The 27,765-nt window shown below is 46.9% G+C and overlaps 1 protein-coding gene across 1 annotated transcript in view; it reads left to right on the top strand.

Moving 5' to 3' along the window:
- The window catches only part of LOC119452981 (serine/threonine-protein phosphatase CPPED1), a 28,222-nt gene extending 22,277 nt beyond the window's left edge, over positions 1–5,945 (top strand). The window contains exon 5 of the mRNA XM_037714946.2: positions 1,257–5,945. Coding sequence (XP_037570874.1) covers positions 1,257–1,459 — 203 coding nt within the window. The 3' untranslated portion in view covers positions 1,460–5,945. The remainder of the gene's footprint in view (positions 1–1,256) is intronic.
- Positions 5,946–27,765: the final 21,820 nt, after the last annotated feature.

Below are 27,765 nucleotides of genomic sequence, written 5' to 3'. Positions count from 1 at the left end.
ATCACGCGGCGGCACCTCCGACCGGCATTTCTCCGGCACCGCCATAGAGTAAAAGCTTAGGGGAGATCCCTCAATGTCGTGCGTGAACAAACCTAAAAAAAAAAATAAACGCGGCGGACATTTCACCCTCTCTCAAATGGCAAGGTCGCCGATTCTGCGTTGCGCCGGAACATGCGTGTACGTGCCGACGTCTCAGTCACGCTGCCATAGCCACGGGTAGAAAATGGCAGTGAACCCTTCTTTCTCCTTTATGCTTCCTCTACTTTCTAGTCACGTGTTGACCTTGCACGCTGCGGCTACGGCGCAGAGGGAAGCAGCGGCGCTGTCCCAGGCCGGCCAACGAAACTACCCACGCCGGCAAGTGCCCGCTTCCCGATAACGGCAGAAAAGTTGAGCTTCCCGATAACGGCAGAAAAGTTGAGAAAATGAAACTTCGGGGAGCTGGCGCCGGGCCGGCTGTAGCGGCGGCGGGCGCGCACGGTGACAGTCGAAAGTGAGGGAGCTACGAGGGAGGGCGAGGGGAGCCACCGAAGCGGCGGAGTTGCCGAGGCGAAATCCGCTTCCCTGCCGCTCTCCTCCCTCACTCACATTCCATGGTCTCCGCGTGCGCCCTTCGCCGTGCCGTGCCGGCGCCACCCGCTCGCTCGCTGAAGTTTCGTTTACTGTCGTTATCGTGAAGCGAGCGTTGGCCGTTTCGTGGCCCTCGCTCGCTATGCGCGCCGTGATATTTCACGACTCACACTCAAGATTCTGGTTTCAGCTGTTTGTTCGCACCACGTGCCCTTCTCCTCCACTTCGTCTCTCTTTCTTCCCCGAGCACTCCTTGGGGCGCCCGTTTGAGGGGAGTGTTCGCCGTCTCTGCTGACTTCCGTACTCCCAGGCAGCCGCACTGTAACCGGTATTTCGTTTCCCGCAACTGCACTATAAGCGATATGTGTATACATGGAGTGCTATGGGAAAATTAACGGGAGTCTGAAAGAAGAAGAACGTAAACTTTATTATCAAATCGATAAGATTTGAAACGGGAGTCTGAAAAGACCGCACTATATCCGGTCCTGCACTATAAGCGGTTACGTTATAAGTGGTCTATACTGTATGTGCAAATTGTTTAAATTGAATTCACGGACACCTCTCTGTAAAGAGCGGTGCCCATGGAACAGGGCTGTTAGTAATTTCCACACACTTGACCACTCCCTGTGTTGATTGACTTACGTCACTGTATGCTTTTGTTTTCTTACCCCCTCCACTGCATAAAGGTGTGCGTGCCATCTTCTGTGGCCACTACCATCGCAATGCTGGCGGCTTCTACAAGGACATGGAGTTGGTTGTGACCTCCGCCGTTGGAGCACAGCTCGGCAATGATGGGCACGGACTTCGTGTCGTAAAAGTCGGCGAAGACAAGATCGAGCACCACTACTACACGTTGGATGACATCCCGAGGACAGTCAGCCTACATTGACCCACAGCCTCGGCATAGATCGTGGACTTTCTGTGGTAGGCTTTTTGGAAGCTGGTCATGAGAACTTTCGTGCACATGGCGAATTATAGGTCTGCTTGAACAAATGCAGCAGGCTATCAAGAAGTAGCCCCTTCCAATTGGTGCACCTGCTGGGATCGATGAGGACTTGCGGAACTACTCCTTGAGGATCAAGGAGTAGTTTTGTTATTTTGTGTGCCATCTGCTGATTCATCAGTCTGCAAGCTTAGCGAACTTGCTGACCTTAATGTCTTTGCAGATCGAAGATTTATCAACCAAATTCGGAGAATGTTTCTCCTAATAAGGATGAGTCAGATTAAACAATCAAATGTAGAGGTTAATTTAATGTTGTACTATGTGGAGAGTGGCCAGTTAGTGGCTTTTGTGTGAATAAAAAGAAATCTGAGTGAAATAAATTTTTACTTCCAAAGCAAAGAAAAGAATATTTATAGTAGGAACGGTAGGGACATACAGCCAAAGGACAATGCCTGTAGCATGGCTCAATGCTATGATGATCAGGTAGCAGCTTAGATTTTTAGCCAATTGCTGTGAAGTCTTGACTGGTTTGGTGTGCTTAACAAACCTTTTGGCAGGGGTCCTGTTGCCAGTGATAGTAGAGCAAACAGTAAAGTTTGTCAAAAGATTTAGCACTGACTAGAATGTTGAAGGACTTCTTCAAAGCCTGACCAAGCTGTGACAGATGTCGTCATTAATGTTCAAACCTCATGGCAGGTCTGCCTATCAATTAAAATGTATTGACAGTTTCTGTTCGCAAATGTGTTTTACGAGTTTGGGCTTCACCTAATGTAACTTGGCTTGGCAAATAGCTTTTGATAACTTGTTGCCCACAGTTACAGTTGTGTATGCATCTGGATTTGCTCAATTTGCTTCCTTTTGCACTTTTTTTTCTTGTTCCTTCAGTGTGTTATTTTGGATACGATGAAAGCAGCCCTGCTTTTTTGTTGGCTTAGTGTAAATAAGTTCTTTTGAATGCAGTCTTGTCACACGACTTGCTTCTTTTAAACACTTGTTCAACCACCGTTGCGAAACTCTGTCATGATTGCATTTGCATCCTTTAGCAATGAAACGGTAGCTTGGCTTAGTGAATTTGATTCCGCTGCCTTTATCGTGGGTATTACTATTTGCTGGAGAGCACATACTTTATTTTGTGTGTTTGTGTGACTTCTCAGAGCGTAGTACTGGGTTACTGATATTTTTTCTGGCACTCAGTGATTGGCTCCGAGTGAAGTCCTGCTGCTTGCGCCTGCGGTGAGCAAATGCATAGAGTTCTAGCAGTGTGTGTATGTGGATTTTTCTTGTTTTCTTGTAAGTTTTATTTGTTTTGATATTTTTTTCTCTCTTGTTACTATAATGTGTTGACTTTCGCACCACGAGGATGATGGAATTGGCCTATTCTTTTGGTAATGTAAATACGTGTTTCTGAATGGCAATATTTTTCAGACTGTGTGTGTGTTGTGAACTCCAAGCTGTCACTTAGCTGGGTGAAGTTGAGCTTGCTGAATGACTGTGTCGAATGTATTGGCTGCACTCCAGCTGAATGGCTTGAGTATAAACATCTGAGTGTCATGTAACGGTACTGAATTGCTAGTAAATACTATTAGATTAGTATTGCTCATTAAGGAAGGACACTGGTGTTGATACCATTTCATTTTCTTTGTTTTTTATTAATAATAGCGAAACTTCACATTCCTGTTAAGTTTCTTGCACTGATTTTATATATTTAATTAGTTTTGGTGTATGTAAATTATTCCCTAAAATAATTAACATTTCACTTCCAATGTTTCATGCCAGAATGCATAAAAGAATGGCACCGTAAAAAAAAAAAAAATTAAGGCATGGTTCGTAGCCCGAAGAGTAAGGAGTGAAATCATGGAAACAGAGTTTTTATCTGACCGTTATTAGCTCAGTTAAATGTCGCAAAATGAATTAACTTGTGAAAATAAAAACGAGATCTGCTTCCAACGTTTCATTCTTTACTCTTTAGGCTATCTAACCATGCCTTAAAATAGTTTTTTGCTGGTGCCAATTTTTTTTGGCCTCCAACAATGGAAGTGAAATTTTAATTATGTTAGAAACTAATTGGCCTACACCAAAAGTAATTACATTTGAAATCAGTACAAAATCCTTAACAATAATGTAAAAGTTTAAGAATATTATTAAAGAAAAAAATGGTTTCCATACCAGGTGTTTCTTAAAGGAGTACTGACATAACATTTTCACCTTGTCAGCTATTTTTGTGTGCGTTAAGTGAAGGTCCAAACCCCCTAACCCTCAGAACAATACTGCCGTGTGCTATGCATAATGTACTACAATACTTGTTTCTATGAGCCATTTTCGGTACCCAGTATGCTCCGTGATGTCACAATATACTGGCTCCTGCAATTTCTGCAGCTTCCACATGCAATCGCAGCCAAAGGAAATGCTCACGGCACTCATATTTTTTTACGCGCCACGTTTTCTTCAGTAGTGTTAGTCGATCATTCATGAGCAGCACCATCATACCCAGCCTTATTGCTACATGATGTCAGTGAAATTGCTTTGTGTCATGACATCATAATAACGTTGATGACTCTAGGTATGGCGTTTTGAGGTTTGTTAGTATAAATTCAATTGTAATGTTTTCCAACCTTCACACTTGCTAAATGTGATCCTTGTATGTGCGAGAAGCATGTGGTATTGTTTCTACAACTTCAAAAATGTGTGTCAGTACTCGTTTAAGGTACTGGGGGAGGGGACGACAGCACGAGGTGCCTGCCCACCGTATTGCCTGTAGCGAAGTGCTCAGCGTGTGCTTAGAACGTGTGTGTGAGATGTAAGTGGCATTGGCCATAATATATTTTTAGTGTGTGTGCATTGATTACACTTAGCGAAGCGACTAATGAATTGCAAGTCTTGTAGTTGAATGTGCAGCTGATGGCATGCTCTTTTTTTTTTGACAGAGCTTCTGAAACCTTCCCTAGAAGAAAGTGTGGTGCTAGCGTCTGTGCAGGTTTCGACAGCATTGCTTTGTCCACTAAGGGAATGATGAGGAACATGAAAATCGCTGTGTTCTGCTACTGGCCTGTTGAATGATGGGACTATAGCAACATAAATGCTCACTTTTGGCAACAAAAATGAAGCAATACATCAACCAAAATCAACCTCGCATTATACTTTCCGAGCAAAACTTGTCGCCACAGACGTCGTATGTGTTTTAAATCTCTGAAAAGTTGCACATGCCGGCCATGGTGGCTCAGTGGCTAAGGTGTTTGACTGCTCAGCACGAGGTCGCGGGTTCGATTGGTGGCCACATTCCGATGGGGGTGGAATGCAAGAACGAGCGCGTACTGTGCACATTAAAGAATAATGGAAATTCATCTGGAGCCCCCTTCCACCTATGTGGTGCCCCTCATAACCCACTATGCAGCTTTGGGACGTTCCACAATTTTAACTTTCTAAAAAACATTTTTCCCGATAAAGTTTGACCATCTGCTCAAATAACGGTCGCTACAAGTGGCAGTGTCACCACACAGTTATGAACATTACGAAATTGCAGAGGTGATGAGCATATGCTGTCAGAAGCAGACGTAAAATTTTTTCGCAACTTTGCAGCGGGAGTGTGAAAGCTACCGAGCTACAAGAAAACTGGTATTGTAGCGACAACTGAATCTGCTGTGCAGCATGCGAGTAAACAAATATGAGGCCAAAGCATGTACTTCCTTTTATTCCCATAGTCGCTGCACCACCAGTTCTTCCTCTGCTAAGTTTACAAGAAGCTTTGTTTGTTGGTTTGCTAGTGTGTTTTGGTTTGGTGATGCGAGCAATGCATTGCTGAGGAGTGACTTGTTTTGAATGATGATGTTGACATGTGTTGAGATGCGTACTATTACACATATGTTTTGTTGCAGCCAGTACTCTATATTTATTCTGTAAGATGCACCATTTTTCTGTCAAGCCTCATTGCAGTGACACATTGCTTTCATGGGGTACTGTTCTGGACACAGTATCAAATTTTGACATGCTGGCATTTTAAGCGGATCAGAGAGCTGCCCTCTCAGCCAATCAGAGCTGACAAGATGGCAAATTTGGCACTATGGTGGGATGTGATGGTCTCCAGAATAGCACCCATAATTAGCTAAGCTGCACCAAGACGATAAAACACTGTCACTTTTGCTGTGTTGTTCTTTTTGTGCCGTTTAGCTAATTAAGAAGTCAAGCTCGCCCAAGTTTTCATTCTAAAGAGCTGGTTTAGTAAGAACCATCTATGAAATACACTGTTCCTAGTTGCAACATTTAATAAACAATAGTGATTGGATTGCAAAGGACCCTGTCATTGTTATCTCTTGGGGCACCTATACAGTGCCACAGGTGCTTAGGTACAGATGGGAAAACATGTGTTGTCAGCTTTGGCATGTTCTTTGAACATCAGCTACCATGTTTTCGAATAAAGTTTGTTGTTAGTGGAGCAGCTTCTGTTTTCCTGTGCTGATAGACTTGTCAGTGTTGTTCTCAGTGAGCAGCTTAGTTGCCTCTGACTAATCAAACTATAGTTTTACAGCAATTCATGTGGCGGTACATTCACAAAAGAGGTTACCGTCCACCTAAGTTTGTTGACTACCTAAAACATCATCCTTTGTAAGTTGACTGCATGTGTCACTGGTAACAATATTCAGCTGAGCAGTATAGAGTCAGTGTGTGTAGTTTTACCAGAAGTCATCTAAACATTTAACTTAATGATTCAGGAGTGTAGGACAAGCTTTGGCATGGACAGTGCGATTAATAATTTCCTGCCGTTGCACAATGCAGACGGAGCATCTAAAAGTGTACTGCTGTGCTGGGACGGTGGCCAGGCACTGTTACCATTCTCATAGTGGTAGTTCAAATATTGTTATACAATATTGTGCTTACGTGAGCTGCCACCAAGGGTAAACAATAAAAAAAAAAGTTGCAGTTTCGCTCGAAAGGCAAAGGATCAATTGCGATAGCAAATTACTAGGAGCTATACAGAGTAAGGATAGTTTTATTGGCTGCATAAACTTGGACATATTCGCTTACTAACTCAATTAACAAGCCTGGTGTCAGCGCGCACAAGCAAACATGAATAGATCACACTCAATGACTGCAGATAACCACTGTCAAAATGCTGGCGTGAGCAAGCGTGGTGGCAGCAGCGAGCGAAGGTTCGTGCGGTATATCGCTGCAACGGAAACTGAAGAACACTTCCAAGAACTCTGCATCTGCTGTGTACAGGCAGACAAAGAAGGTGGTTTCGTCGTTCTGCCCGAAACGTTAATGAAAGAAAAATCTAGGAACGCTGTCTTGAAGAACTTCATATAAATTTCTTTCGAACCGAAGAAACAAAAGAAAGTTGCCCTGAAGCTACTAAAGGATATGCACGTGAACTCGTTGAGGCAGCTTGTCAACACAGCAGATGCAGCGTTCTTGGAAGTGTTGTTCACATGCAAAACCGACAAGCCTGATTACCCTCTTAGGGCAATTGTATCCTAGAAGACATATTGGCAGTGCCTTCTGGGGAAGTTTCTACAGACTCATCTCAAAAAGCTGCCGTTAAAGAACCCTTTCCTGGTAAGAAGCTCAGATGAAGTTATTTTGTCAATCAAGGAAGCTCAAGGGACTAATCGAGCTGCATTTTCAATAGATGCTGAGGACTTGTATTATTCAGTGCCACATGTTGGTCTTATGTCAGCTGTGCGTGAAAGAATGGAGGATTTTGGGGAAGTGAAGTTGCAGAATTCTGTGGGCCTTAGGAGCAACAACTTTTTAATGCTTTTAGAATCTTATCTTCATTCAACGGCCATCGAATTTGGCAGGCACCTTTCATACAGCGAACCGGAATCTGTATAGGTTCAGCCATAGCTCCCATTTTGTGCGACATATTTTTATCATCTCTTGACAACGTTATCGCCGATTAGTTAGTAGACACGCCTGTAACACAAGTGTTCAGGTACGTTGACGATTACCTAGTTGTTATGAAGAACAGTGATTGTGTCCATTCACAGCACCAAGTGAATAACATTTTCATCAAGTCATCGGGAGGACTCAAGTTCACGCACGAGTTGCCAATCAGTAACTGAATTCAATTCCTTGACATTAACCTATGTTTTTCATTAAGTCAGCATATATGCTGAGCCTATCAGCCTAGATCCAAGAAAACCTTGTTGCCATATGACAGCGCACAGACTAAACTGATTAAGAGGGGCACAGCCACCGCGTGTATTAAGACAGCATTAAATAAGTCATGTGAGCACGAATGTGAGCGTAGCCTGATTAATCGGCTAGCAAGGTAAAGAGATGCAGGCTTTCCACAATATGTCATCACATCTATGTGCGAGACAATCCTGCAGAGAGCAAAAACAGAACCAGGCAACAAAGAAAAGAAGCAAGACAGGAGACCAGTGCACGTTATTCCGTACATGCACAAGTTATCACACAATCTTAAGAAAATTTCAAATAGGTATAATGTTAACTTGTTTTTCAACGCCCCTTGCAAGCTGTCTTCGATTTGTGCACGCACGAAACCAAAATACAGGCCCCCTGCTTGCACTATCAAACACAAAACCCGTTTTTGTCCGATTGCACGAGTAATGTAGTATATCAGATTCCCTTGAATTGTGGAAAAGTTTACATAGGTCAAACTGGACAATGTTTCAATGATTGTGCTCGTCAACACTGCAATAACGTAAAGAACGGATATGAGCTGACCATTTTAAGAAACACGCATGTGCTCCGATGTTTAATAAAACAAAATTTATAGGAAAAGGAAAATCTTAAGAAGGAAAGAGAAATTTTAGAGGCCTTTTGGATCAGCAATGAAGGTGACAGTTGTGTCAGTTTGCCTCCTCTTCTACTATCAGAGAAAGAAAGAAACTTCCTGAAAGAAAGATTGTGATTGTGATTAGCGAGTGTTTGATGTGTGCATGTTTTCTGAGTATGTATAAATAGGCTGGTTTTCTTGTAATAAACATTCAGTTGGCAGTCAGCGCTTGTCCTGTATTCTTCGTTCCTTCGTCGTCCTTGTTCCTTTCGCGCTGTTACTTTATACCTTTTGCTCTAATTATGAACCAATTAGCCCTCATTAAGTTGTTACTGGTATAGTGTAGATACTGCGGCCGCCGTGAGGTGCTGCGACGAGTCTGCTAGCTGAGCGCACTGCGGCTCGCTGAGGACAACTGCGGTTGGCCACGTTTGGCGCGTCGTAGGCGCCAAAATTGGTAGTGGTGTCTACGTGAGCATCCAAAATCAAATTTGACTTGTGCGCCACGGTGACGTTGTGGGCACACCCCGCTCCGCCGTAGCCTTCGCAATTCAAGCATTGAAAAAGGGAGCACAGCGAACAGGATCATACGCGACCTTTGATTGTCAGTAACTCCGCTTCTTCTGAACGTATTGAAGTACTTATTGCAGCAAATTATTTCTGGAATCGTTTATTTTAACTTAAGTGCAATTCTTTAATACTTCAATAAAAAATGGTTCAGGGCCCCTTTAATGCATTCCAACACATACTTCCTTTTACTTTCGGCGTTGTGTCATTGTTACCGTTCCCGCGAAGGCTCGATCAAATGTTGTCGCCACTTCGGTAGCAGAATGGGACCGACTTGACCAGATTGTACTCATGATGCGAACGCGGCTGTACTTTCTTGAACCGACGCGAGCACTGTCCCGTTAAGTATACAGTTGGTGTCATAATTAAGTTTGTGGAGCGCAGAATATGAGAAATAGCTGAGCATTTCCGCAGCCTGGGAATGCAGCCTGGTTTTACAGCCCGTATATGCAAACAAGGTGTGCGGTTTTAACAGCGGAGCTGTTCTTAGTCTGCCCTTCGCCATCTGTCCGTCGTCACGCAGGTCACGTGACCAGGAGAGGATGAGAGTCGCGCCGGGGGGAGGGCAGATCACGTGACCCAAAGAGGAGAGGCGCGCTGGGGGAGGAGGCGATCAATGAGAGGGCACGCACTGGGGGGACGAGGTGACCAATGAGAGGCCGCTCTGGGCGCAAGGAGGAAAGGCAATAAGAGAAGGTTTTTCTGTGCGGCGGGCCCTTTCGGATAACGCGGAACGCGTAGAGCTGCTGCCGACGCTGTCCACGTTTCCCCTCGTTCGCGCCAAACGCGCGCGCAGTGTCCGTGATCGCAGCCGATACCTCTGGCGGCAGCTTTGCAGGTTTCGATCAGAGAACTGGACACTCGTCTAGTAGCGTCGGAAGTCGCTGCCTCTTCTCGCCTCGCAACGTTTCAATATAATTTCCTGTTGTAGATCAGTGTTTACTTGTGTTTACGCAATTGCGTCACGTGCAACACATGCACATGTAACACCCGTAACGCTTGGTGTAACTAACACAGCTTCGCTGTTCGACCATTTTCACGGAGTGGAAGGGGCTGTGATTTTTTATGGCTGCGGTCATGAACTGCTGGGAGAATCAACGTTTTGGTTTCCCTGTCGATTTACATCAAATAAAGTTAATTGAAAATGAAATTGAAAGTTTTCTCAGATCCCGCTGCGATGCCGACATTACATGATGACGTGTGTATAAACAGCAGACGGACTCAAGCAGCGCGATTCGACGACCTCTCACTGTGCTTCAATGCGAGACAAAGTGTACAACGAAGACCTCGGTGGTAGACAAATCAATGAGAGACAGAGAAACCAATAGGGAAACATAAAACGAGGAGGCGTGCGTAAAAGGGAGTTAGTCATACAAAATGATTATCTACATTTATACAAAAGACAGGAAATGAACTCTGAAATATGTCAATACAGGCAGAATACTTATATGTTTTTTTTTTTAGTCTAAATTGTTACTGAAATTTTATCAGTCATTCTCAATTTAGACTACGTGAGCCGATGAGAAAATGTAGGCCCTACATGGCAGTTTTATGTCTACATATTTATAAGGAACCGAACACCTTACGTAAGCTAAGCGGATGGAAAGCCTTGCGACGCATGCGGCGAACTGCGGGAGCACGCGCTGTGAACGCTAACGAGGATCAGACTTGTATGCGTTACAGAAGAGAAGGAATTCAACGCAATTATTTCAGTCAGAAATGTAGTTTATTATAGTGACCAAGTACTCGATCACGCACGAAACTAATTGAGCAATCACTGAAGTGCAATCGATTACTTTTGCTAATTACTTTCTTCCCAACCCATTGCACAAATACAGATAGAATGAGCTGGTCTGGCTCTTTCAATGCGCAACTCATCGTACGTTGTTCATCTTCACTATGAAGATGAACAATGCTTTTGAAAACGTTTTCATGTAATTTCATTTTTCATTTATTATACCCTCAACTTCTTCTTCTTTCTGGGGTTTTACGTGTCAGAACCATACCCTCAAGATCACAAAGGTATTACAGAGGGGAGTGGGGTAAAAAAAAATAAAGAAGAAAAAAAAAGTTACGAAACAACGAAAAGAAGGAAGGCAGAAGTGACGTAGACATAGTCATGTGAAGCCCGATCGAAGTGATGGTGTCGATTGTGGGTGTACGAAATTGTGCGTGGTCTTCAATGGCAATCATCGCGCTGGGAAGGTGGTTCCATTCTTGACAGGTCCTGGGAACAAAAGACTCTTGACAAGCTCTAGTGCGACACTGCAAGACTCCAACTTTGTGGTGGTGATCAGTGCGAGGAGATATGTAGGTTGGGGATGAAATAAGATTATCGCGCAGATATGAATTATGGAAGTATATTTGATGAAACAGAGCTATAGGCGAAAGCACTTGCGACGAGCAGAAAGCGGTGGAAGTTGCAGGATGTTTTTCATAGAAGGTACGCTTCATAGTTATTATTTTGAACACATTCGAGAGACTGGGTTAGTGTCTCAGCATACGGGTCCCAAATTGATGAAGCGTATTCCATTTTACTTCTAATAAACGTCTTGTACAAAATTAACTTTAATGATGACCAAGCGGAAGAGAAGCTTCGACGGATATAACCTAACATGTGATTAGTTTTATTGATAACGCTGTCGATGTGTAAAGACCAGGAAAGAGTAGAGGTTAAATGAACACCTAGGTATCTGTAAGATGCATATAACGACTTACATGGCAGTATTGTTAAGGTCGGAAGAGGAAGTTCACGGTGGGTTACACGCATGATTTTGCACTTAGATGGGTTTGGTTGCATTAACCCCAACTCGCACCAGTGACAGACAACGCTAATGTTGTTTTGCAGAATGTTAGTATCAGCAATGTCAGAAATTTCGCGAAGAATACCGCAATCGTCGGCAAAGAGATAAATGTTAGAAGAAATTTCATTGGGTAAGTCGTTAATGTAAATTAATAAGAGGAGAGGGCCTAAAACTGATCCTTGAGGAACGCCAGATTCAACACGGCTAAATGGAGAGAAGTGGTTATTAGATGCAATGAACTGTGATGGATTAATAACAAAGTGCTCTAGCCATGCAAACAGATTAGGATCAAGATTCAGTTTACTAATGTATGTTTTGATTATGCACATAATCATGCGAAAACACCCGTGTACTTAGATTTAGGTGCACGTTAAAGAACCCCAGGTGGTCCAAATTTCCGGAGTCCCCCACTACGGCGTGCCTCATAATCAGAACTGGTTTTGGCACGTAAAACCCCATAATTTTCAGTTTACTAATGTTGAATTCCAATGGTAGATCCAGATCAAGTATTTCTGCTCTGTGTGGAGCAAGTCTATTCCAATGGCAGAATGGGAGCGTGAGTTGTGTGTTCCAATGGCAGATTGGGACCAGCCGCCGATTCCGGACACGGAGGAAGATTATTTAGGAGTAGAAACTCCCGTCAGCGCGGGCGCTCGCGTGCGACCAGATAACGTCACATTATTATGCGCCGATGGGGGCGCATGCAGTGGCGGCGCCTTGCGGCACGTCATGCAAGCAGCAGCGAAAAAAAAAAAAGAGCAGCAGCCCGGCGGATCGGTGGTGCCGCTCGGGCGCGTTCTCTTCGGCGGCGCCCGTGTCTCCCGCGCTCAAAGTAGACGACACAGGCGTTCGGCGTTCGCTTCAGCGTGCACGCCGTAGCGTTGTTTTTGTGGGCCTTTACGTCAAACAGTAACTGTTCTTGTCGGTGTCTGTTCGAGGGCCGTAATACTAACAGCGCTGATACGTGCAGTGTACCCTTGTTCGGAAATTGCTAGCCTAAGATGGGATGCAGGTGGGATGCGTGAGTGCCCTCAGTAGAAGTTGTGAGGCGCGCGACCGAACGGGAGCAACGCGCGCGGCCGCGAACGAGAGAAACACATGTGACCGGTTGCCTTGGCAACCAAGACGGCGGTAATTTCTTTCTCAGCCGCCAGGTGCCGCCAGCATGATAGTGGCTCCGCGGGCTTGTGACATTATCTATAATCGCCGCAACTGGCGGAGTTTCCACTCCTAAAGGTTTCTTGCTCCGTGATTCCGGATCGCTCTGTGGAGCAAAAATATCTGCTCCGCCGAAATCGGGAGATTTCACCGGAAGTCCGCGTGACGTATTTCCTTCACCCGCCTCTGCTTCCTGTCATGGTCGCCTGTTTCCGGTCGCGGGCAGTAGACATGGAAAACATGGACCACATGGATGCTGCGACGCGCCGTGCGCTTTTGTTCATGCTACTAGATAGTGACAGCTCCGACTCGGACACAGTCCAGTGATGATTCTACCGACACCGACAGTGAATGTGACGCTGCTGTGTGTCAACGGGCGTTTGATGTGATGTTTCGCCTGCCTTCAAAGAGGCCTAAAGTGATTGGGTTCGTCGAGGATGTCGTTCGGCGATACTCGGACGACGAGGTACCGTACAGCCCAAGGTGGTACAAGCGCGCCAACGCGTGCGATGCTCGCGCGAAATACCAGAAGGAAAACAAACCCAGAGAATGCTGGGACGATGCACATGAATGGATAGATGCTATAAGCATCTCCTTTGAAGCGGTGTGGTGGGCTGCGCCACCAAGTTGTTGTTCTCCTCTCTATTTTACCTCTAGTTCAGCGCCCTCTCAATTCATTTCCGTGTACTAAGTATGGTCCCTAGAATATTGGCTAGTCTGCCGTCCGCCGACGGGATTGAGGACTGTTTCCGAATGACGGTGGCGGTGGCGCTGCGAGCAGTCCTCATGCTAGGGCGCGGCGCTCGGCCGCCCGGCTGCATGTGGGCGAAGCGCGCTCGCATTCGGCGTAGTTTAGCCATATTTATTTATTAATGATTTTGTGTCGCATTAAAGCAACATTTGTTACGGCTGTGATGAGATGTTTTAGCCGCGTAACGTGGCATTCATTCGCGAAGACTTTTTGCTGAGCCGCATCGCAAGCATGCCTGTGGAGTGAGGATACGACTATTCTACCTTGCTCGCTGACTGCCTCAGAGCCAAATGAAAATAAAAAAAATGACAACTTTGTTTAGATCATTTTTTTAGCACAAGCAACAATGAAATACTAGAAAGCCCTTTCCTCTGAACGCAAAGCGACTGCTCAGCCTTGAACAGGTTGAGCACTGACTTTATTTATTCATGCTGTACTGCCAACTGCCATTTGGTAGTTATGGCCGGAGTGGTTGAAAGTAAAAAAAAAAAAAATGAGGTAGAGGTGTGCAATTTGGCATAGTAGAGGGTAAAAAAAAATCAAGCGTCAAGCTCGTTCAAAACCTATACAAGACAAAGAGAAAGCACTTCCAGAGAGTGACCACTTCTTAAGAGTGAGCGAAAACACCAAAAACAAACTATAAAAATAAGCATAAAGAACCTTTAGAAAACAATGTAAACAAATTACAGCACACAACAACCGATGAATTGGCAAGAGGTTCGTGAATAAGACGAAAAATTATTGAAAAAAGACAATTACAAGGCCGCTGAGCTTGCGTCTCATTTGTGATGCAATTGGTGAAATGCTGTTATTAGCATCTTCGCATTTTCAAATGTTTTAGCATTTCTTTCTTTGCTGTCCTTTCATTATTGAGAGACTTTGTGAAAAACCGGTGACGCAGAAGAGTGTAAAACTTCACTATTTCACAAGTGATTTGCTGTCCATCTTTAAGACAGTCTAGTGCAGGAAAATGCACCTGAGAAATAAATGCAGTAAAGTCGAAAATGCTATTCTCACGCTGTCATTTAAACGGAAAAAAATGTAGTGCAGCTATCTTCAAGGAAAGTAATAATAATTATTAGAAGGCCTGAGGGGTACAGCAAGCCTCCATAGTCAAGCTGCAATGTGAAGGCTGAAGCTTCGCTGTTAGCTATAGCTGTGTTCTTTTCAATTGTCAGCAACAGCGCACATTCTTTACAGAGGTCTTCTTTAAAATTTCATTTAATTTCATTTCCTTAAAGACCCCGTAGTAGGGGTATTACATAAGGGGTGGGGATACAACATATACAAACAAGTGTTACAATGATTTCAATTCGTTACATAAAAGTTGTTACATCTTGAACGAATTGGGATGAACAGGTGACCGCAGCGACTTGATGAGGAAGGGCATTCCAGTCTTTAGATGCTGGGTAGAAAAACGAAGCTGAAAATGTATTTGTGCGTGAGTTTGGTTGTGCTACCTGCCAACCAAATTCACCACAAAAGGGGATGGCCAATGCGTTGTGACCGGCGTGATGGGGGACAATGTATGGTGGACGATTAAGCGTCGAATAGTAGAACCTATGGAAGAGGGAGTGGGTGGCAATGCGGCGACGAAAGGATAGAAGCGATAAGGAAGATTTGATTCTTTTTTCAAGTATGAAATGCTGACGTCGTAGGAGTATGTAGAATGAATATACCTGGTGGCGCGATATTGAAGTGCCTCAAGGGCTTTGGCGAGATATGCTTGATGCGCATCCAAAATATTCCTTGCCGTGTACCCTGCTACATGACATACGAGCTTGCCATGGCTTCTTGCAGTCACAAAATCCGTGCGGTCTGACAAAATGCTTCTGCGCAGAGCGCAGCATTTCAGTGCACTTTTGGCATCGCCAAACTTTCCTACCTCAATCAATTTGTCCAGTATTGTAATCTAATTTTTTGGTTACACCTTGGGAACAGAAACCAATGCAGTTATATAAGTTCTGGAGCACAGCTTCCTAATTTAGGTGGTTTTGCAAGGTTATAAAATGCAAGTGAATTGATTAAAAGTAAAAACTGCGCAGCAGTAGGGTGATCGTTAGTTACAGAAGATTGCCTGACAATGCCAAACAAATTTTCGAATTTGTCCCGGCTCAAACATGCAGTAAGTATGTACTTGAGTCAATGCTACTGAGGTATGAAAGCAAGTTCAGCGTGCTTTAGATTGTCACTCAGAGGCCCTCAGTGGTACGTACTTGAGCTAAGAAAAGTGCCAACTGTTGCCTTTGCGTGTTATTTTCATTTCGTCAGATATTCGAGGAACTCCTTCACAAACATGTAGTTCGGTGACTGCATGTACAAAACCCGCTTTTGAAATACGAGCAGTCATTATCCCTATCAGTTTGTTCATTATTTTCGCAAAATTCTCTGTTGCTTCAACAGAACCATAAGCTCTTTCTAAATGAGAGCTATAAAGGAAGAGCCCCTTGATTACTTCGTAGTCAAATATATGGAAAGCTGGGGCAAGCCTCATTTTCCCGAAGGAATTGGGATGGATACGGTAATACTTGGCATCACTTTAAGTGAAGCACTATTATTATCCTTTTTCCACGCTTCTTGAATGGGCCCTACATGGGCGCGACCTTCAGGTATGTTGAAGCCATTAGTGACAAATGCGTTTTTAACATGTTTGACTAGATGGGGAAAATCCAACAAGAAGTGCAAATGACGAGCTCTGCCACCTAAGCACACGCACAACGTAAAGGCACATTCCCACTGGCGATCGCGACCAGACGCGCGACTGATCTCGTCGCAAAACGAAGTTGTTTGACGGTCGCATAGGTTGAGAAGCGAGAACTTTCGGCCAGCCGCACTAGAGACAGAAGAGAGGGGAAAGGCAGAGAGGTTAACCAGATGGGAAGCCTGGCCGCACATTGCACAATGCCATGCACTGCTCGCTCGAGCGAAGAGCGTAGCATTAGCACTGCTCGCAGCGCCCTCTACACTTTCATTCAGGAAGCGTCCTGCCCTCTCCATACGGCACGGCGCGCGGACGGCAGACTAGCCAATATTCAAGGGACCATATACTAAGTGCCCCCGCGGGAGCGCATGCATTCCATTCGCAGATTTGGTGCGAGCTGGTCGGGAGCGATCCGAGTCGGAGCGACGCGCTCCGTTCGTGATCTGGCCGAGCGCTCGCGATCTGCCATTGGAATTCAACATAAGCTTTAAAATGAGTAGTTTATGACATACCTTGTCGAAAGCCTTTGTGAAGTTGAAGAAAACACAGTCTGCGCATGAACATTTATCAAGAATAAGATTACGATTGTGAGTGAACGAAAACAGTTGTTTCACAAGACAAACTTTTGTGGAAACCGTGCTGTGCGCGTGTGAAGATATGTTTGAGTACTTTGCAAGGAATGCTATAGTGAGGGAAATGGGGCGGTAGTTAGGAGGTGAGCTTTTGTTGCCGCACTTGTGGAGTGGAACCACTTTCCCACTTTTCCAGTCTGCAGGGAGCTGATGGGTGTCCAAAGATTGCTGGAATATTTTTGAAAGTATTAAAGATGAGTAAACAGAAGTGTTTTACAGCGAAAGCTGTATACATAGTTTGCACGTGACGTCATATCCGCCGCCTACCCCGACCGTCCGCCATCGCTAGGCACCTCGCTACTAGCCGCTGGCCCGTTGCGTTTGTGTTCGGCGTTCGTTTCTACGTGTTAGCGCCGCGTGTTTGCTGTCGTGAAAGCTTTGCGATGGCAAAAGTGAGGAGCCCTGAATTTTGCCCTTTCTACATGGACGAGCTTGTAGGGCCGACGCGGGCTCGCTACAAAGAAAAGGTCGGAATGTACGACGGCGTGGAGCCATACTAGCTGCACGTTGGCGTGGATACCACACCCGGCCACGACGTACGTGGATATTATTAATTATCTTGTCCCGTCCACGAGCTACGTGACGCTGAACGAAATAAAGGCTTACAAATCGCCGAAGGCGCACAATTACTTCACGAGCGGTTGGGTGAGGAAGGTTGCAGCGAAGCGCCTGTCGTCGGGTCTTACCATCGTCCTCGGCGAGGTGAGTCAATGAAAGCATGTTTCTTGGCGTGCGGCAGAGAAAACTATCTCAGTATTTTTTGTGCTGCTTCATTCAGGGAAAGCTTTCTTGCCACAATGGTTCACCTATATGCACTTTTTCCCCAAGCTTCAAAACGTGTGTTCGTTTCTTTCTGCGAGTTTTGGTTTAGAGTTAGGTGCATGTCCGTGCATGTGAATTTTGTTGCGTTAAATAGAAGTAGCCCACTATATTGAAAGCATGCAGACATTCAAATATTGCTTAGCATATCGCTAAGCGAAGCACACATACCAAGAAATGACGATGCAAAGCAGTTTGTAGGCCGTTAAAAAAAATTGGGGTTTTCCGTGCTAAAATCACGATCTAATTGTGAAACACGCGGCAGTGGAGGGTTCCGGGATAATTTTGACCGCCCAGAGTTCTTTAACGTGCACTACAGCACAAGTACACGGGCGTTTTTCAAAGCGGTAAAGGCGACTATGCGTGTGGGAGCGGGCGGTCACCAACCAGTACGGGGCTTTCGCTGCCGCCTTTTTACGATCATGCGTGATGTGCAGTGTTTTGGCGTGTTATATACTCGCCCGAAACAAAGTGACGACACGCACGTTGTTCAGATCCTTCCGATTTATCCGGGAAAGCCACAGGCACCGACGTTTCTCCGACAGCATTCTTGTGCGTTCGCACTGCCATGTTATTACGTTTGGTGTGGACCTACGCCCGGTTCTGCGTAGCTCGGCTTCGCGGCAGTGGTACTTCTTGTGCGGCAACCGAAAATCGCGCAGATTGGCATGATCACGACGCGAGAAGGAACTTCGCATCAACAACGCGTCAGCGCGCACAGCCTACTCCAGCACGCTTCCGCAGGCCCGCAGGTGCCTAAAGATGGCGGACAAGCTCGCGGACCGGTGCGGAAGTGACGCACGTGCAAACTATGTATATGGCTAGGCGAAACGAAAATCCGTTCGTCCCAGGTTTCGCTAAACGTCTCCATTGGCTGCGCCGTCAGTTACGTCGTTCTCTACGTCACACCCAAGCGCGCGCGCCATTGGCAGCGCCGTTAGTGACGTCGTTCTCTGCGTCGTACCTGCTCTGCCAATGCCTCCTAAAAAAAATTGGCTCTGCTCGCAACAAAACCCATCGACACCACCCATCACCGGACCAACCGTCGAGCAGTGGGAGGCCCAGCTGACAAGCCCGAGCCCTGAAGACCAGCATCGCCTGGTGAGCAGGGCCAAGATATCGGCTCAGGCCCACGGCATCCTGGACTAGGGACGCCGCCCACCTCGGACGATTTTAGCGTCTGCTCATTTCCCTAAATAAAGTTTATTCCTCCTCCTCATCTGCCCGCAACGCCGGCTCTTCGGCTCGCCGTTGTCGCATGCGTTCGATATCTCGAGTTAGCTCGGTATCGGTTAGCAGCATTCGCCCGCCATTGGCGCTTGCGTTCCACTTCGCGATTTCAACGTGGACGTTTCGTCGCAGCCGAAGCCAAAGTGTCGCTCGAGAAACTCCCGCCGAAAGCGGACGTTGGCCCCGGAGAACGCGTTCCCGCCATTGCCACGTTGACGCTGCTCTGCCCACGACGCTGCTTCCTCGGCTCGCCGTTGTCGCATGCGTTCGATATCTCGAGTTAGCTCGGTATCGGTTAGCAGCATTCGCCCGCCATTGGCGCTTGCGTTCCACTTCGCGATTTCAACGTGGACGTTTCGTCGCAGCCGAAGCCAAAGTGTCGCTCGAGAAACTCCCGCCGAAAGCGGACGTTGGCCCCGGAGAACGCGTTCCCGCCATTGCCACGTTGACGCTGCTCTGCCCACGACGCTGCTTCCTCGGCTCGCCGTTGTCGCATGCGTTCGATATTTCGAGTTATCTCGGCGTCGTGGTTTGCAGCATTGGCGCTTGCGTTCCACTAGAAACACAAACATGTAACCAATGATTGAGAAACGCGTCACAATACAGCGTCGGGATTAACCCACCATTAATTGAGAAACCCATTGCTAAACTCCGGGGCCACACGTTTCAGCTTCGCTAGTTAACCATCTGTAGTACTCGGGCGGTGATTTTTTCAAAAAGTTTGCGTTAACCAGATCTGCGCCAGGGCTTGACGACACCTTGAGATTTTAACGCGACAGCGTTAAGGGCCCCGTGTCGCAGAAAATCAGGCGTCAGCGTGGATGTAGGCGTCCATGGCGGAGAAAACCATCCCCATGCAATCACCCCGACTGCGCAGGCCCCGCCACGTGGTGCAAGGTTTTGGTGAACAAAAATTAAATTTCTCACAGTGAAATCCGTCAGAAAAAATGGTAAAGTACGACTTTACCATTCGGCGTCGGATTGTAATTTGAATGTACGAGAAAACATAATTCTGTTACGAGGAACCTCAAACACAAACCTTTTTTCCAGCATTTCTAGCGTGCCGTGCCCGCGCTGCGCATGGCACGCTATTGCGCCTGGGCTCCCGCGGACGGGCCGCAGAATTCGATGGAGGCGCATTATTTTGGGCCAGTTGCGCGCCCCCGTGGCGTAGAAAATTGTGAAAAATGGTGATAACAGCATGGAGAATGCTGAATGTTTATGAGGGGGTTGGTTTCATCTTAAAGCCGTATGAATGACACACACTGATGTAAAAGGAGCTTTGAGGCGAGTTCTATACTCCAGTTATTTTTTCTGGCACATGATACGCTGCTTTACTTTGTACATCTGATCTAGAATTGCTTGTAGCAAATCGCTCTGTGTTTAGCAGTTTTTTCTTGCATGTGCGCGCATGTGCACAGCAGTTATTATATTCAGCCTGCCTTCTTATAATGAATACTGGCGAGTGCATCGTCCGTCCATGTGTCTGTCTCAATGTCAAAGTAGCTTTTGCGCTGTGGTTTCTGCATTGGATAGGACGGTTGCGCAATTTCAGTGCGATGAAGCGGTGCCGGCAACCGCTCATCGTCCACAATAACAGAAGCTGAGGAAAGGTATTTACAGATTATTCTTTAGGCGTCAGTGTCAATGAAGCTTAAAAAATACTCGGTATATATACATATGTGAGAAGGCATTCTATATTTTTAGGCAAAAGAAACGCCTCTGGATAATGTATTTTGATAGTTAACACCGACATACCGTTAAATTATGTAGTAGGATAGTAAAATTGTGATTTTGATTAGCGGGGGGCCCTATTGCCGACGCATTGTAGATTGCGGGCAAGCATGCGGTGGCGACAGGCTCTGCATAAAGGATCATAGTGTGTCATTGGTTGCGTCGTTAAGCGACCGAGATCATTATTGCTGAAATTATTAGAGGCGGGACAAGGAGCAAGCAGCAGCAATCACTTACTACTGTCAGTTCGAGGTTCATGCCGCTGTCGAGGGGGCTTCCTGTGCTTCCCGACAGGTCGGTAGGAGATGGAACTGCGTTGGGCTTCAGTTTTTTTCCCAAGTTCTTGTAATATGCGCGGCACAAATTGGTCTTTAGTGAACTGTAGCTAGAACATTTATCGAAGAGTTAATCACTCAGGCAGGATGAATAAAACATCATTTATACAAGTACAAGTGGCTAATACACTGCAGTGCTAAACATTATTGCCTACATAATATTCCCTGCATTGCTACATCATAACCATATTCATTATTTATTGTTCAACCTTCGTAATCAAAGAGCATTGATACAATGACATCGGCTCGTGTTACATGGATGGAAAAAGTTTACCCACAGAACAAAACCGAAGAAAGGTGATTGTAACGCATTCGCTATTAAAGCGAAGATTCCCGGCCTCCGCCTAGAAGTCAACAGCAAGGGTGCGCGATCGTCTCCTGCACATTGCCTGTATCCGCGAGAAAAACAAATAATAATCGTCACCCACTCACGCGTGCATGGCAGCCCAGTTCAAAGCAAATTCAAGAACTGAAAAAGGTTACCAGGTGTCCTTAGCTCTCGCCTAAGAGACGCGAATGCGAGTCTTGTAAAATCTACTGTAATTCACCTCAAGCCACTCTAATCCTCCTTAATATACCTTAATCCACCTCAATGCACCCTAGTCCTCCTTAATATACCTTAATCTACTTTATTCGGCCTTAATCCACCCTAATCCTCCTTAATACACTTTAATCAACCTTAATCCATCTTAATCCTCCTTCATGCACGTTAATCGACGTCAATCCACCCTAATTCCCCTTATTACATCTTGATCCACCCTAATCCAACTTAATCCTCCTTATTCGACCCTATCCCTCCTTATTTAACCTTAATCCACCTTAATCGACCTTAAACCACCTTAATCGAATCATTAATAAGTCATGAATTTACTTTGCTAATCATTATTAATCTATTATACACGGCTGGACATGATTTGGCTCGCTTCTGGCCTTCATTAGGTCACGTTACTTTCTGTTCCTCAAACGCTCACCTTGAAACATATCCAACTAAGGGTCTCGCCTTAAAATATGGACTAGCTGGCGCCAGTGGCGTAGCCAGGGGGGGGGGGGGGGTTGGGGGGGTTCAAACCCCCCCCCCCCCGAATTTTTAACACGAAAGTGTTTTATTCCGGGGTCCACCAAGACTTCACTGACGTATTTCCGTCACGGAAATACGTCATAGAACATAATACAAAGAAAGAAACCAGAAGAAAAAGTTCCACAAACATGCAAAATTTAGGAATCGAACCCACGACCTCTCGGTCCGCGACGATAGATCGCCGAGCGTTTAACCCATTGCGCCACAAACGCATTTGCAGAGAGCTACACAGACGCGCCTTATATATCTAACACTCCTCCGTGTACCCGCGCTCTTGCTCGGGGCGGTGCCGCCGCCTACGAGCAGAAAAGAGAAGTACTGCATTATGACACTAAAGCCCGGGATACATGGAGCGAACTTTCTCGACGAACTTCACGCGTCAAGTAACGACGCGGCGACACGACGCAGGATGTTTGCTGTGTTGCAATACATGCGGCGAACGCCGCCGCGCGTTGGCCGCCGTGTTGGCGGCGGTCCCGGCCGCCCGCTTCGAACTGAATTTGGCGTTGTCCTTGTAGAATTCACTTAGTTGGAAGCAAATGACTGCGTAAACGGCTTTCGCTTAGTCTCAGGCCGCTTCGACGACAGAGTATTATGGATAACCTTGAGTAGTTTTCGAGATCGCTTCTCGTTTCGAACGCGTCTAAGCCTAGCGAAAGAAATATCCGATGCCAGCGCCATCTATCGGGGAAGTCGGGAGATAGGCATGACGACAGCATGTGGCCTCTGAGATCAGAAGATTTCTGTTGAAGGTTGTTGTAGAGAGCTTGCACTGCTTGTCTGTTTCCTCGCAGATCAGCGGATATGGGATGTACAAATACAACGCGATTCCTGAGAGATCATACTAGGAACTACTCAATCGGTGCAGAGACATGCAGACACGGCAACACCAACGCGATTGCAGACGACGCGAAAAGGCGCGCGCGCGCGAAACACCAGCATGCATTGCGACCGGAACTAGTGCCTCCTGATTGGCTGTCGTCCACCGCTGCGCGCTAGACGCTTCCGGCGGCGGCGTTCACCCGACGAAAATGTTTGGACAGGCAGATCGGCTGCGGACGGCAAATTTCTTGACGCCGGCCGTCGGACGTTCGCCGCCCGACGAAGTTCTTCGCTCGGACGCCGGTTATTCGCTTCATGTATTCCGGCCTTAACGCGCACCGACAGTGAACGCTTCGGTGGTCTCAGCACTACGACGCCTCGATGCCAGCATTCGAAGGGACGCTGGCATCAAGAAGCACTACCAACGCCACCTAGGTGGCGTTCACCGTACTCAGCACAGCGGAGCGTGGCCTCCGCAATTAGCTCTGAAAATGTTTCTGAAGTTGATCGCGGAGGCTGCAATTACGACGCGCTGTACGCGCTGATTTGACTCGGTGACGATTCAGTTACGTGCTTTGTCTTGCGCGTTGTATTAGTGTGTCAGTTACGTGCTTCGTCTTTCGCGTTGTGCTAGCGTGTGCAGCGTAGTGCAGCTTCCATATGCACGACGGTTGCTCATGGTCATCGACGTTGGTAGTCGTGATGGAGGAGACGTGCCACCAGGCGTCAGCGTGGGTGCATCAACGCCTAAGGGCGCTTTAGCCACAAAACACCAATAGACATTATATATCAATGTGCAATAAACATTACACTACTTCTGTGAAGACACGTTTCACTTTCGTGTTCTATACCGATTCCTATATAAGAGGGATCAACCACATTTTTTTTTTTCCGCAACCCCCCCCCCCCCCCCCCCCCCACTTACCCGCCCTTTGTTTTCGTCGCTTCGCGCTGACATAATTCATGAAACCGGTGCTACTATCACAATTTCATTCCTGGGCGCTTCCGTTTGGTTGGTAATTTACAGCGAATCATGTCTGCATATGTAAAAAACTGTCACGGTGTTTGTCAAGGCTTTGACACTCTGTGAAGTTTTGGGCGAGAATGTGGCGGCCGCATTCTGAAGCAACAAATGTGCAACAAATGAAGCAACAAATGCGGCAGCCGCATTTTAGATGATGGCGAAAACGCTCGAGGCCCGTTTACATAGATTTAGGTGCACGTAAAAGACCCCAGGTGGTCGAAATTTCCGGTATACATTTCCGCCGCTTCCCTTCAGGTGCCGGTTAGGCCGCGCTCGCGCAGGATCTTAGGCTACGTTCACACTTGGTCTCGAAGCTGTCGGAAGCGGCAAAATCTTGCAAAAATCCGCCCGCCTAGGCGGCAAAACAGGCAGAAAAACAGGCTGCGAGCCAAATCAGTCTCGGGCCGATTTTTTCGCCATGGCGAAGCGGAAACGCGGCGGAAAGTCGTTCTGCTTCACTGCAAGCTACACTAGCATGTAAACAACCGGTCGTAAAATTGAACGTGGCACCAGAAGTGTAGGCTGTAATGCTGATCGACGCGATCAAGAACCAGCCCTTGCTTTACGACAAGAGTGGCACTAAAACGTACTGTCGGCAATACTCGCGATAGTATTCAACGTCGCGCGACCGGAGGTGCGGCAACGAAGCCTTGGCGTGACCCAACTTCTCGCGCTTTTGCAAAGCCAGGCGAACCCACCACCGCCGTTTCCGAGGTGTCCGCGTCTTCCGTTTATTCATTGTCCATTTCTAGAAAACAAGTAGGTAGAAGTATAAAAGCCATTTCTTCTTCCACTTCCAGGGCAGACACTAGTTAGGCAGATTCCTCGTTGGCGCTCCATAATTCTCCTCGCACGTGTACGGTATGTTGCAGAAGTCGCGGGGTGCTTTCTCGTCACGTTACATGGGCTTGCCAAAAACCAAAGGTAGCGCCAGTACACAAAACACCAACACCGGAGCAGTGGGAGGCTGCGCTATCCTGCTCGAAGCCTGAAGAACAGCTCAAGCTGATCGACAGAGCTCGCAAGATGGCAAAGGCCACAGGGGCCCTGGACTGAGGGCCCCTGTGGCCTTCAGTCCACGCCGGGAAAACTTCTTTGTAAAAATAAAGTTTTTCATTCATTTCATTCATTCTCGTCGCGACGATAGATTGGGAGCGTAGGTCTCACGTAGGACGCGCAGGCTTTGGCGAGCCCCAACACAAGGGCCAGCCCGGGTTTTAGCTGTGGTGTTCCCGTTGCCCCTTTGGTGTCCTGGAGGCGCCGACAATACGAAATGATGAAATGTTATTACAAATTGTAAATAAAAGCTATTAAAGAAATATTCTCACGCCTAGGCACCAACCTGTGACTCAGCGCTACCGCGCCCGTCTGCGGAGAATTACGGAACGCCAACGAGGAATTTACCGAAGGTCGCAGATGACACGCGAAGTTGCGTAAAATGATCACTTTTGATGACGGTACGTGGGTCAAAGAATGAACATACCGCTCGACATAATGCGATAATGAGCGCCACCACGCCGACAAACGTACGCAGACTAGATGGATCTGGACGAAAACGGCAGCGGCGGCCGCGGCGCTAGCAAAACAAATGTAAACAACTTGGACAGGCGCGGAAAAAATTTTCCGGCCGCTTTGGCCTTTCCGCCCGCTTGCCGCTTCCCAAGTGTGAACGTAGGCTTAGTCTGCGCGAGAAACGTCTCTTGTTTGCGATTGGGCCCCTATACGGAAGGCTGGTAATTACTGTTGTGTGGTTGAATCCCAAACCAGCAATTACGGAAGGCTGGTAGTTGCTGTTTTGTTGTGGAATCCCAAACCAGCAATGTACACACGAAGGGGTTGATGACAGCAGTGGAATTCCACCGACTGGCAACAGAATTCACGAAACAGACAGCCGACAAGCATGAATTACTGCTGTGCGCAGTACAGCGTAAGTGAACTCTTGTTGCAGGTGCTGACAGTTCTCGTCGGAGTTCACGCGTCCTGAGAAATTGATTATGTTCACTATGCACTGAACAATACCGGAGTTCATTCCTGCATCACTAGTACACCAATCAGTCGAGATTCTGTGAGGTACGAGGCCGCTTCCTGTTTGCACCGGCGTAAGTGAAGCAGAAATGAGTTGCACGCACTACTTAAAATGCGTACACATGCCATATCTACGCTGTGCGGTGAAATATTCTTTACAATTCTGAATCTGTTGACGTAAAGGCAAATGACGGCTGCACGCTCGCACACAGCGGAAGACAGAGCGGCCCATGCACTTGCCGCAGGAAATGCAACCCTGTCGTATGAGGGAGCAGGGCGACGAAAGCTTCGAAAGAAAAAAGAGCCTTACGCGTTTTTGCGCGTATTTAAGTTTTCTAGCGCAAAGACGCAGCGAACAAGCTATTTCTATGGGAGTAGGTATAGCCTGGTCACACGTGCATTTTCACGCGTATAGCCGTCCTTGACTTGTGAAACGCACTTCGCCCCGACGAGGACGACGCCATCTACGCTTAACGGAGATCAACGATTAACGATGTCTTCTCCGATCGGGCGGGTCGTCTCAATGATGCGTTTTCGAGACTGGTCTACTGAATGTCTTTGATATACATGTATTGAGGGTGCTGAAACTACCGACATTTATTATCGATCACGTGACCTAGAGAAAACCAGAAGCTTGCCCCCCCCCCCCCCCCCCCCCCGGTCGGGCCGGTGAACCCCCCCCGAAAAAAATTTCTGGCTACGCCCCTGGCTGGCGCTCATCACCTGCTATACCACGGGTATACTTCCCACTAAATTTTTTCAGGCCCTGCATTTATTGTATTTAAGTGACTGACACACACGTCGAAGCTGTAAATAGCTCCTCTACAAGCTGCTATTCCGATTTTCAGTAAAGCAGGCAACGGATCCTAACAATCACGAAAAGTGCAATCGAGAGGCTGTATCTTCGGGTATATTTGTTCAGTGGAAATCAGAATCTATATAGCTGCATCTCCGATTGAATAACAGTTGACGACGTGCGAGGTGATGGAGTCCTAGCAGAATATTCAGCATTCTGAGGAGAACCCCATTTTTATGCAACGTACAAATTGCCGCAAAAAAAAAAAAACGCTAATGAGCAGGCCGGAAGAATTGAAAAAATGCAGCATTAGGGGATGCTTTGATATGAGCAATAAGAAAGGCGCCTTACCTCGCAAAAAATACTGTTCCTTGTCGGAACAAAGTTCTTTCGGCCAATGTTGTACAGCCACTGCTTCTTGCGCAAGCCATCACGCTTTCCTTGCGGTATTGTAAAAACTGCATAACCACCATCACGCTTCTTGCTGCAGTTATATGCACAGCAGCACGGCATAGCGCTAGCAGACAGTGCACGAAACAGCGTGCAATGTTAGCGTGCGACGTTTTCTATACGCCGAGCCAACCGAGCTAAGGCGCAAAATGGCGCGAACGAAAAAGCAAAACGCAAGCTCCGCTCGTTTCCAAGGGCAACAGCAGGGAGACCAATCATCGTGCAGGAAAACGGGCGCAAGACCGTCTGCCGCGGAGGGGACTCGCGAGGGGCGAGGTGGTTGCGCCGGCGGCAGAGTACGAAGAGTGGAGGTACTTTAAAATTATAAAGGGGCTTTACGGCAGGTTAAAGCCCCTTGAGGGGCTCTACGGCAGGTTAGGGTGCCTCGATGCCACGATGCCAGCGGCGTTGACATCGAGGCACCCTACGGCAGGTAAAATTGGTACTTCGCCTGCCTAATGCGTTCTGGAACGCGCGCTCGTCGGGGCAATAGCAAACAATTAATAAAATAAAAAAACACCGCATATCCACGGGGTGAATGATGATGAGTGGGCGAAGCTCCGGAGGGAATCATCGGTAAACCGTGA

The sequence above is a fragment of the Dermacentor silvarum genome, chromosome 5 (assembly GCF_013339745.2).
Source record: "Dermacentor silvarum isolate Dsil-2018 chromosome 5, BIME_Dsil_1.4, whole genome shotgun sequence".
NCBI classification, from domain to species: domain Eukaryota; kingdom Metazoa; phylum Arthropoda; class Arachnida; order Ixodida; family Ixodidae; genus Dermacentor; species Dermacentor silvarum.
The sequence above is the reverse complement of the archived record's forward strand: the minus strand, read 5'-3'. Positions and strand labels throughout refer to the sequence as shown.